This window comes from Artemia sp. Qi Xiang Cuo, chromosome 17, assembly GCF_049724085.1.
Source record: "Artemia sp. Qi Xiang Cuo chromosome 17, ASM4972408v1, whole genome shotgun sequence".
Taxonomy (NCBI): Eukaryota; Metazoa; Arthropoda; class Branchiopoda; order Anostraca; family Artemiidae; genus Artemia; species Artemia sp. Qi Xiang Cuo.
Genome location: NC_142810.1, coordinates 61,579,910 through 61,592,989, shown reverse-complemented (window position 1 = coordinate 61,592,989; position 13,080 = coordinate 61,579,910). Strand labels below are relative to the sequence as shown.

At 31.3% G+C, this 13,080-nt stretch overlaps 1 protein-coding gene across 1 annotated transcript in view; it reads left to right on the top strand.

Moving 5' to 3' along the window:
- Nucleotides 1-13,080, top strand: part of CSN3 (COP9 signalosome subunit 3) — a 308,395-nt gene that overhangs the window by 14,047 nt on the left and 281,268 nt on the right. Inside the window, exons 2-3 of the mRNA XM_089102840.1 lie at nt 3,514-3,774; nt 10,039-10,259. Coding sequence (XP_088958966.1) covers nt 3,514-3,774; nt 10,039-10,259 — 482 coding nt within the window. The remainder of the gene's footprint in view (nt 1-3,513; nt 3,775-10,038; nt 10,260-13,080) is intronic.

Here is a 13,080-nt window from a genome sequence, read left to right as displayed (position 1 = left end):
TTGTTTAGTTTGTACAATTAAGCAAAGTTGGCCATTTGAAAGTTATGGCTTGTGGCCATAATGGCATTTGGCCATTTGAAAGTTAATCTGCCATTTTAATCCACCCCAAAAATTTTAGTTTTGACTATACTTTGTCTGGAAAGTCCAGAATCCTTTAAATATGCATTTCCTACTTAGGATTATTAGAAATTTGTGACACCAGGGGGTTTAACATGTTTCAATAGCATTTAGGGTGGGACAGGGGCCGAAAAAACGATAGTGGATTTTAAGGATTTAAAAAAGTTTATTGTTATTACAATTGACTTAGTGGAATTTATGATTGCATGTAAATTCTTATCCTTATTCTATACACGAGTAGCATTTTGATGGAGCAACTTTTGATATTGCTATGAGATACTTTAAGAATAAGCAGGTAATCTACACATTAACACCTTTGAGGGAATCTCCTACCAATTTCATTGATCTACACTTGATATAAAGAGTGGTCCTGACAAGGTTCCTTTAGGGATTCTACACCAAGTAGGGAGGGAATCAGAGAGAACATTTTTGTGTTTTACAACTTGGGATCTATTTGAAAGAAAACATGCAAAATTTACTAAGAGAGGGTCTACTTCAAAGTTATTCAGTGATAAATGAATTAGGATGTTGTGATCAACTAAGTCAAATGCTTGAAAATATGAACATAGCATGAGGCCGAGCGGTGGTTCCTCTGATGAAAAATCTAGCATCTAGCATCAAATCAGTAAAACTACGATTTAATAAAAACTTTTATTTTTTTTTTCATGAGAAATATTATTAGAAATAATAACCATCAAAATCTCTTGTTGTTGACAAAGTGCCCGTAAGTTCGACAGCTGTTTTCGTCAGAGGATTCTTGGATTTCAACACCAATTGTTTCTCATTCGTTTTACATGTTCAGTGAAATTTCAACAGAGTCACCTATATTTTGACAGGGCCTGTTGCTGTCTGTTGAAAATTTCGACAAGGTTACTATAAAATATTCTCAAAAGAAATCTATCTCATGATAGAAGCCAATATCTATGTTTGGATTTGACTGAAGGAAAATTTTTAATTGCCTTGTATTCCCCTAATTAAGACAAGAATTTTTGAGACTTGTAACATAGTTTCGTCAATGTAATATTAGCTGCCATTTTAATTTGATTTTACCGAGAAAAAGTGAATGTGGCTACATTTTAGAAAAGATAAGATGTATGTTGATGCATTGGTGCTGATCCCAACTTTTTTTGCTAAAAAACAACCAAGTAATGACAGTTTGAACATTACATAGTTAAAAAATTGTTGGGAGCTCATTTTGTGTTGAAAACAGGATACTGATTGAATTGAATATTCTTTTCTTATCTCAGTGTATTGGATATAGTGTTCACGTTTTGCATTGTCATAATATAATGACAGCTTCAAGAGATGGTGTTCCAAGTCACAACTAAGCAGAGGTATCCTCTTTTGAAGGAAAATTTCGACAGTGGCTCCAAAATTACACTGTCAAATCATTGGTGCCTATACCCTACTGCCAACTTCCACTTCGCAAAAAGTTGTTAGTAAGCATAAGATAGGGTAACGTGTATCTCAAGTCAAAATAGGGCCATGTACATACAAATTGGAAAACATAGAGGTCAAATGACAACATTCCAGGAATTGCTTCAACACAAATTACAGCTAAAGTTGTATGCAAAAACTTTGAGAACAAATATTGCAACACGCCTATGGCTTTCTACTGTATTGAATAAATAAATAAAATATAAGCATTAGCACACATCATAAGAAAAGGAAAACTTAATTAAGACACAGATTTTTACTTGTTGCAAGAATTTTATATCAAAATGTTGAAAAAGCAAATAAACTAAGCTTATATATTCTTTAACAAAGAGTATGGGTAACTTGTAAGAGTAGAAAATGGCGCTAGTGTTGACTAAATGAAACACCACGCTGTCTAGCCTTTTGCTTCTTTGAATTTCTTTCAAGCTTTTTGATTCTGCTTTTTCCAGAAACTGATATCAAACAGTACCACAAAGATTTTGCGGTTACACTAATTTTATCTTATTATTACACTGAAAAAAAATCTAGATGCTAGATGCGGTTGGTTTGCTTTGTGCTTGACACTAGTGTCAACTTCCACTTGGCAAAAAGTTGTCAGTAAGCATAAGACAGGGTAACATGTATCTCAAGTCAGAAAAGAGCCATGTACACACAAATTGTTAAATACAGAGGTCAAATGACAACATTCCAGGAATTGCTTCAACACAAAATACAGCTAAATTTGTATGCAAAAGTTTGAGACCAAAATAATATGCAACAGCCCACATCATAAGAAATGGAAAACATTGTTAAATCACATATTTTTTCTTGTTGTAAGAATTTTATATCCAAATGTTGAAAAAGTAAATAAACTGAGCTTATATACTCATTAACAAAGAGTATAGATAACTTGTTAGAGTAGAAACTGGCGCTAGTGTTGACTAAATAAAACACCAACGCCGTCTAGCCCTTGGCTTCTTTCCATTTTTCAAGCTTTTTGGTTGTGCTTTTTCAAGAAACCGCAGTCAGACAGTACAATGATTTTGCTGGTTACACTAATTTTACTTTATTATTACATTGAAAAAATACCAAGAAACGCCAAACGCTAGTGTGGGCTCGCGGCTTTTTGTTTCCACTCTTGTAAGTCTTTGACATCTGGAAGAGGTCATATATATATATATATATATATATATATATATATATATATATATATATATATATATATATATATATATATATATATATATATATATATATATATATATATATATATATATATATATATATATATATATATATATATATATATATATATATATATATATATATATATAGATGACATAGTTCTCCAACTTATGTAATTGCTGGTTCATTTTGTTTTTGAGTGAATGAATTGTTTTCCTTTCTTTTATTTCTCAGTTGTTCGCTAGTATCCGTCAATGGCAGTTCATAATTTTTTGGATTTTGTGCAAATCGCGGATATTGGTGAATAACTCGCTTTTATGGTTGTTAGGTATTTGATTTAATTCTTATAATGTTTGGATTTTATTGAATTTTATTCATCTTTTAAGTTTTTCGTTTTTTCTTTGGTTTTTTGGTTCTTTTCATATTGACTTTCCGCGTTTGCTTTTTGTTCTTTTTTTCTTCGGCACTTTCCTTGGATACATTATTTCGTTTCGCGCTGAGTAAGAGAGGCGTTTGTACTCTCGAAATATTCGCTTTGTTGTGTTTTTTTAGTATTTTCATTTGGCCTTTAAAAACCCCATTTTTGCTCGTTTTTCTTTCTTTATGTTAAATTTGATAAAACAGGAATTAGAACTTTTTTTCAATCTTCTTCATTGAAAATATAAAAAAAGGGTACTTATCGATGATAATACTTATAAAAAGTATTTTTAGAATTATGGAGGGGGGGGGGTATCACCCCATCGCCCAATTGGCAGGACTGCTAGTTATCTGTTATAACTCTATTTTTTTTTGTAGAAAGAGTAGCCGAGTTGAAAGACTACTTTGGGAAGTTTTCCAAACAAATTTTGGCCCTTGGCAATGAACTTAGTAAAGTGTTAAGCAACCTTGATCCAGTTGCACATTGTCCGAGCTATCTTGCAATTCTGCTAGCACAATTTATGGTTTATCAGCTGAATGAGGAAGAAGATAAATTTGAAGGATTGTTCAAGCAAATATCGGAATTTGTGGTAGGATGTGATAAGACTCAACTGAACACTTCTCCAACCGATGAATTTTGTAAGGGTTTTTCTTCTTTAATTTGTGTTGGTTGTTGTGTGGTATATTACGATAAATTAAAGTTCAAATAGGGATAAATCCTTTTTAATAGACAGTGATAAATTTCACAAAAATACTAGATATTTTGGTTATATATGCAATGACCATCATCAGCAATAATACTAAAATAGAACAATTAAAAACAATGATTTACATATAAAATAACTACATATTGTTAAATAACCTTTTTTTTCAAAGCGAAACCGGAAATGAGTCTCCTTGACCTTCCTGGTTCCGGTTTGTTAGCATTATTTGAACTAACAGTGGGACAGAGGTTAATTGGATGAAATGAAATATACTCTTATCTGATTTTAATAAATTATTGTAAATAGAGTTCAAACCAAATTCCCATGTGTCTCTATTCAAAGCCATATTCTTGAATAAATTTTCTTTTATTTCAATAGTTTCCCCAAAATTTTGCTTTAAATCCCGGTGCCTAGAAATCTAAGAGACATTATCGAACAAACAAAATGGTCTTGAAAATCAAAAATATGTTCCGATAGGGTGGAAGTGAAATCTTCAGGTTTGGAATTTTGCTTTAAAGCTGACAAAATAGAGTCTTGATGCTGTAGAAATCTCATTTACAAATTCTGGCTAATACGTCCCACGTGAGCTTCTGCAAGTATATGGGATCAAATAGACCCCACTTTGCTGCCCTAATGAAGTTCGATCCTTCACAGAATTTAGAAATCTACCCAAAGTATTACTGATCTTTGAAGCTACCTTTAAACGATTACTCTGTAAAATTCTTTTAATTTTTTCACTTAGCCATGGCACATAGTATAAAGAACTAAAAACATCCTTCTCTTGAGTTGTCGCCAAGACTTCCTTAGAAATCTCTAGAAACTTTTCTTTTCTTTTTGAAAAAGTCTGTTCAACTAACCATTCTGGATACTGGTTTCTTATTCCAGATTGGATCAGTAGGACTAAAAAGGGGCTCTCCCTGTCTGTCTCAACAATTGCATGTAAACTTCAATTGGACTTTCTCTTAATCTTTCAAAGTGTGAAAATCTCTCATTTAATATTAATAATATGACCCTTCTAGTTGGGAGATTTTTTTCTGTCCTGTCGGTTCCTTCTTTCCGGTGGCTGGGTATCAAAACAATAAAATGTTTCTGAAGGTTCGTCGTTGCTGATTACAAAGTGACAATTTAGTTTATTTACCTTAAAATTGCTTCAAATTGAGGTAAATGCAAATGAATATGTCTTGTCAAACTAAATTTAATTTTGACAGATCATTCGGTTTTGTTTCTGTCTGGAATTTACCTTATTCTTCACCAAAAAGCGATCAGATCAGTTCATTCGTAATATTTCCGGTTTCCCCGCTTTTTATTGTATCTGCATTCATGATACAGGAATCGGAATATCATATCTATCTACAGTCTCCCGGATATTGGATCGGGGCTTACAGAACTTGCCGTCAAACTGCCCCAGACTACATATAAGTATCTGCCCATCCCATAGTATCTGCCTTACTCGTTTGCTGTAGTTTTTTTTTGTATCTTGAACGTTTTTCTTTTCTTTGGTTACTCTGCTCTTGCGAAGTTTTTAAGTTTTATGTACTCATGTATGTAGTGTATTATCTACTTTTTTCTTTATGCTCCACAATTATCATTTTTGTAAATGATGTGGGTTAAAAATAAGTTATTGTCAGATCATACTAGAACTAATACTTAAATAAAATGTTGTCCATAAAATGTTACAAAATGTTTCTATTACAAAAAATACAAATATCCTACTAGAACTAACGTGTAAATAAAACGTTGTCCATAAAAACTCCACAAAATGTTTTAAATATTACAAAAAAGACAAGGATCCTAAGAGAACTAATGTGTAAATAAAATGTTTTCTATAAAAACGTTACAAAATGTTTCTATTATAAAAATACAAAGATCCTACTAGAACTAACGTGTAAACAAAACGGTGTCCATAAAAACACTACAAAATGTTTTAATTATTACAAAAAATAGAAATATCCTACTAAAACTAACGTGTAAATAAAACATTGTCCATAAAAACGTTACAAAATGTTTTAATTATTACAAAAAAAAGGAAAAGATCCTACTAGAACTAACGTGTAAATAAAACGTTGTCCATAAAAACTCCACAAAATGTTTTAAATATTACAAAAAAGACAAGGATCCTAATAGAACTAATGTGTAAATAAAATGTTTTCTATAAAAACGTTACAAGATGTTTCTATTACAAAAATACAAAGATCCTACTAGAACTAACGTGTAAACAAAACGGTGTCCATAAAAACACTACAAAATGTTTTAATTATTACAAAAAATACAAATATCCTACTAAAACTAACGTGTAAATAAAACATTGTCCATAAAAACGTTACAAAAAGTTTTAATTATTACAAAAAAAGACAAAGATCCTACTAGAACTAACGTGTAAATAAAACGTTGTCCATAAAAACTCCACAAAATGTTTTAAATATTACAAAAAAGACAAGGATCCTAATAGAACTAATGTGTAAATAAAATGTTTTCTATAAAAACGTTACAAAATGTTTCTATTATAAAAATACAAAGATCCTACTAGAACTAACGTGTAAACAAAACGGTGTCCATAAAAACACTACAAAATGTTTTAATTGTTACAAAAAATACAAATATCCTACTAAAACTAACGTGTAAATAAAACATTGTCCATAAAAACGTTACAAAATGTTTTAATTATTACAAAAAAAGACAAAGATCCTACTAGAACTAACGTGTAAATAAAACTTGGTCCATAAAAACTCCACAAAATGTTTTAAATATTACAAAAAAGACAAGGATCCTAATAGAACTAATGTGTAAATAAAATGTTTTCTATAAAAACGTTACAAAATGTTTCTATTACAAAAATACAAAGATCCTACTAGAACTAACGTGTAAACAAAACGGTGTCCATAAAAACACTACAAAATGTTTTAATTATTACAAAAAATACAAATATCCTACTAAAACTAACGTGTAAATAAAACATTGTCCATAAAAACGTTACAAAATGTTTTAATTATTACAAAAAAAGACAAAGATCCTACTAGAACTAACGTGTAAATAAAACGTTGTCCATAAAAACTCCACAAAATGTTTTAAATATTACAAAAAAGACAAGGATCCTAATAGAACTAATGTGTAAATAAAATGTTTTCTATAAAAACGTTACAAAATGTTTCTATTATAAAAATACAAAGATCCTACTAGAACTAACGTGTAAACAAAACGGTGTCCATAAAAACACTACAAAATGTTTTAATTATTACAAAAATACAAATATCCTACTAAAACTAACGTGTAAATAAAACTTTGTCCATAAAAACGTTACAAAATGTTTTAATTATTACAAAAAAAGACAAAGATCCTACTAGAACTAACGTGTAAATAAAACGTTGTCCATAAAAACTCCACAAAATGTTTTAAATATTACAAAAAAGACAAGGATCCTAATAGAACTAATGCGTAAATAAAATGTTGTCCATAAAACGTTACAAAATGTTTCTATTACAAAAAATACAAATATCCTACTAGAACTAACGGGTAAATAAAACGTTTTCCATAAAAACTCCGCAAAATGTTTTAAATATTACAAAAAAGACAAGGATCCTAATAGAACTAATGTGTAAATAAAATGTTTTCTATAAAAACGTTACAAAATGTTTCTATTACAAAAATACAAAGATCCTACTAGAACTAACGTGTAAACAAAACGGTGTCCATAAAAACACTACAAAATGTTTTAATTATTACAAAAAATACAAATATCCTACTAAAACTAACGTGTAAATAAAACATTGTCCATAAAAACGTTACAAAATGTTTTAATTATTACAAAAAAAGACAAAGATCCTACTAGAACTAACGTGTAAATAAAACGTTGTCCATAAAAACTCCACAAAATGTTTTAAATATTACAAAAAAGACAAGGATCCTAATAGAACTAATGCTTAAATAAAATGTTGTCCATAAAAACGTTACAAAATGTTTTAATTATTACAAAAAAAGACAAAAATCCTACTAGAACTAACGTGTAAATAAAACGTTGTCCATAAAAACTCCACAAAATGTTTTAAATATTACAAAAAAGACAAGGATCCTAATAGAACTAATGTGTAAATAAAATGTTTTCTATAAAAACGTTACAAAATGTTTCTATTACAAAAATGCAAAGATCCTACTAGAACTAACGTGTAAACAAAACGGTGTCCATAAAAACACTACAAAATGTTTTAACTATTACTAAAAAGACAAAGATCCTATTAGAATTAACGCGTAAATAAACTTGGTTCTTATAATTCAGCTTATCTTTTCTTATTTTTAGAATCATAAATGGTGATAAAAACCCCTGGTCATAGAAAAGTAAAAATTATAAAAGTAAAGTATTTTATGAAAAAAGGTTTTAATTTGCTGATATCAAATATATTTAATTTTATGAACATAGAAAAAGAAACAAATACAAAAGTAAAGTATTTGATGAAGAAAAGGTTTTTATTTTACCGATACTGAATGTGCTTAATCATTGCCAGTTGAATTTGGAAGGGACTAGCAGCTAGGGTTTTTGGGGGTTTGATTCCAATCGTATAATAATAATGAAGGATTTATGAGTAAAAACATCATTAACATATAAACTTTTACTACCCTCCCTAAAATAGCACCTGTCTGTGGAGGAGGTAGAGGAAACAAACCACCGAGAGAAAAAATGAAAAAGAGAAGAAGGGACCTTGCCACCGACAACACCGATGGTGCCACAATTGTCAATAAATATTTAAAAATATATATTATTTTTTCGCTCCAGACACTATTTATCATCATATTTCCCCATAAAATTGTATAAACAAATACAATATCTAAATCCATGGTCTACAAAAGACTGTTTCTTAATAGTTTTCCTAAATAAATGTGGATTGTGAATTATCTTAACATCAATTTTTAAACTATTCGATTTCCATGTACTTTTATATAAAACAGAAAAACGTGAACGGGAAGTCAACATCATCCGTTGCACCGTGGGAATAAATAGTAGACCAAATACACAATAAATCACAGAAACAACAGGGCTAAATATCCTGCTACAATCCAAAAATAACCACAGTTTATAAAATTCATGATGGCCCGTAGCCGGAAAATTTTTTAAACTTGGATATATTTTTCGAACAGATTGACGAGTAAAAATTTATATTAAAATCCTTAGTGTCTGATTTTGTACAACTCATATTGGTTGAGGTACCGACGAAAAGTGGGTAACCAGACAGTAAAGTAAAGTATAAAGTATAGTGAACAGTTAAGTATTTAGGGTGAATGAAGATAAATAAAGATGGCAGAGGAAAGAGTTAGAGAGATAACCTTGGAGTTTCTGCATTTGTACCTAGATTTTTTGCCGGGATTTTACTAGTTAAAGTTACATATTGCTTAAAAGATAAAATTTCATCAATTACTATCTCAATGTGTTTCACAGTTGAAGTCCGTTGTTTGACTCCATTAGATGTATTTAGATCATTAATCCATGGGTAAAAACCTAGAAGCTATGGAGTATTTGCTGTCTGAGCCAAGCTCCATGTGAGTCTACTCTGTTAAGGTGCTGTTTCATGATGGTTTACCAACTGTTTTATTGACAGTCTAAAACAGGTCGGAAAACCGAAGAAAACGGAATAACTAACGTAAAACCGAACATATTGGAAGGGGACGAGACCCCCCTGTAAATATGGTTGCTTGCATTGGTCTGATATTGTATCTCGGTCTGGTCACCAGTAATGTAATATTTCAAGAGGCCATGGCAACCGATTTCCAGATATTACCCATTAAATTAGTTTTTGACAAACTGTTGTTAGGAAACAAACTGCTATGCAACTAATTCCTCTCTGTGATATGGTACTTAATAAATTGAGATAAACAGAGGATAGATGGCGACGGTGAAGCAGTAGTAGATGTTGCGCTGAACTTGCAGCCCTATGTCATTCGCAACGTAGGCTTAAACCCTGGTGTTGCCAATCCAGTGGCGTAACTGCGAGCTCAATTATTGTGAATCCGGGGAGCTTAGGATTAAACGAATCCATACGAATATCGGAATTTCAAGTGAGGCCGAAAAGGCCTGGCCCTACTGCAAGCAAGTGAACAAAACGGCATATGACACTACTTTTGAATATTCTTTATAATTTTACGTGTACTTTCATTTGATAAACTGTCTGTTTACTAATTAATATAACTTAGTAATTAATTGTCATAATTTTAGTTTGCGAGCTTATACACAATGTTACCGAAGCTGTCATTAAGAAACAAATTCCTATGCGAGGAATTCCTGTTGTTGAGATGGCAGTTAAGAAGCTTCGATTAACAGAGCAACACCTAACACCGATTCATGCTGATTTTTGTCAATTGTGCCTTGTAGCTTCTCATCCATCTTTTGCTTTACGACTTATTAATATTGACATTGTCGAGTATCAGCCAGCTGAGGTAGGTCATTATATCAAGGTTCAAGGTTTTATCAATAATACCATATTTACACAACATATTAAATTCCACACGGGAACAAAAAAACACTTAACACATAAATTTAAATTAATCGTACATCTACTAATATTCCACTTATATAGATTTCAACGAAAATCTTTAATATTCCATTTCAAAATACCATCAAAAATAAAATACAAAACGATAGGTAACTCATCTTTCTGGAGTCCTCAACCCACCACGAAAACGAAATTACCAATTATTTAAGGATCAGAGAAAACTAATTAAGGCTCTGAGAGTAGTAAGATAAGACATATTTTCAGAAATGAGCCCAGGTAGGCCGAATTCGTACTTCAATGTCAAACTTAAAAAAAACAGTAAAAAAAACAACAAGTAAACAAACAAATATGTCAAGATGGGCAGAAAAAGAACCAACATATCAAAAATGTTAAAATTCTAATTTCGCTTCAGCAGCCAGAATTCGAGTTCCTTGTTAACAAAAAAAAGGTTGTGTTTACGAATGGTTATGTCGATTCAGTGTTTTTTGGATCAGAGTTGAAAAGTTCGTTTTCCAACCGGTGAATGTTTACCAAAGTAAATAATTACTTTATTAAAATTGAATTATGTATTAAACAGTTATTTATTACCATCACTATATTAACAATTGTAAATATGTCTTTACCAGTAAAAATTTAATATCCTTCGTTATAAAAAAAAAATATTCGAAATTAATTCAGAAAGAATATAATGTGAAAAAATTATAATCTTTTTTAGATAACCATGCAATGAATTCATTTTCACGGAATAAAAAGAAAATTTAGCAATACGAAATTCAAGACTGATTAAAAAAAGAAAAACTGTGGATAGGCTACCATGAACTTACTTTTAAAACCCAGATGTTTGGGTCTTAGACCTCATAGACTGGAACTTTTAAAATCCAGCTGGTTTGGGTCTTAGACCTCATAGACTGGAAATAGAAATCATAGACTGGAACTTTTAAAATCCAGCTGGTTTGGGTCTTAGACCTCATAGACTGGAAATATACTTTATGGCCGCACTGCGTCTGTAGGGAAAGCAGCCAAACGGCAATTCGGAAACATCGCTTGTAGAATACAATTCCATGTTTTATCCAGTCTGTGAAAGAAAGTATTGGTTTAATGCTTTTTCTGCCTCTATTGCAGGATGGTGAAGCAATAGTAATTTCTGTTCACAGCTGGTTACAAAAAAATGAGAGGATAGTAAAAAGACTATCGTGGACGTGAGCCCTTCTTAAATCTATTTTCTGGAATCTTAAACCACATAGACTGGATGTACAGTTTATGGCTTCACTGTCGACTTACTGTTCGATTGATTTCCTGAATGTTCGTAATATGCTGAATAATGAACATTGATTTCCTGAATGTTCGTAATATGCTGAATAAGGAACATTGATTTCCTGAATTTTCGTAATATGCAGAATAATGAAAATTGATTTCCTGAATATTCGTAATATGTTGAATAATGAAAATTGATTTCCTCAATGTTCGTAATATGCCGAATTATGAACATTGATTTCCTGAATGTTCGTAATATGCTCAATAACGAACATTGATTTCCTGAATGTTCGTAATATGCTGAATAATGAACATTGATTTCCTGAATGTTCGTATTATGCTGAATAATGAACATGTATAAATGGGACATGGAAAATGCCATTCATAGAATTCAAACAGGGGTGTAAATAAATTAGTCTCTGCTTGTCAACATTTTCGTTCGGCAAAAAATTTTGTTTGACGAAATTTTCAGCCAATTCATAAACGAAAATGGAACGAAAGCGAAATATTCGCTTTTTTTTTTTTTTTTAAATTTACAAGTTCGATGATTTGCCGTTGGATTTTCCACTCAAGCTTTTATGCTCTTAGCTTAATCGTTAGGACTAGAACCTGTATTTCAGTTTTCAAAAATTGGAATTTCCACTGGCCGTTGGAATTTCCACTCAAGCTTTTATGCTCTTAGTTTAATCGTTAGGACTAGAACCTGTTTTTCATTTCTGAAAAATTCAGTCAATCAAAGGAAATCCAAGATTTTAAAGTTGGGTACTTTTTAATCAAGAAACTGTATGGTTGATCAAGGCCAAGGTCAGGACCTGACTAGAATTCTACAATTTTAACTTGGGATTAACTATGGATTTAGCCTTCCGTTAAACAAACTAGTTGCTATCAGGATCTTCGGAAAGTGTAACTGTCCAAGAACTGTTAATATGTTTCCCTGAAACCCGGTAAATATTGATGTGCTAAAGCAAACAACTTGTTTCAAAATCAATATATTTTCATTCCTGTTCTTATAGAGGATTTAATAGGAAAAATTTTATCCACGCCATCTGTAAACACCGGTGCCTAGTTCCAGGTTTTTGGCAGAATGTATAGTCCAAACCGGCGCAATCACTAGACCAAAAATAGCCCAAACTAGCGAACACTATTATAACCTTATTAAGCCTTTTTATAGCGCTGTTACGGTAAAACACGGAAAAACAATTCAATCGGCGTATCAGATAACCTACACATAAATGTAGATCAAAAGCAAAATAAGAACCATGTGAACGAACAAAAATTACCACTTCTCCAAGTATGCCGTCGTAAATTTAACTACAGCAAAATAAGAGCCCTGTGAACGAACAAAAATTACCACTTCTCCAAGTTTGCCGTCGTAAAATTAACTACTTCTTTACTGAAGACAAAAAGGGGAACAAACCGAAAATTCACCTCTGCACTGTTGTGTTCTAAGCTTTTACCATACCACTGATGAATTTACCAGATAAATATGCTCCATATAGGCTCAGGGGCGA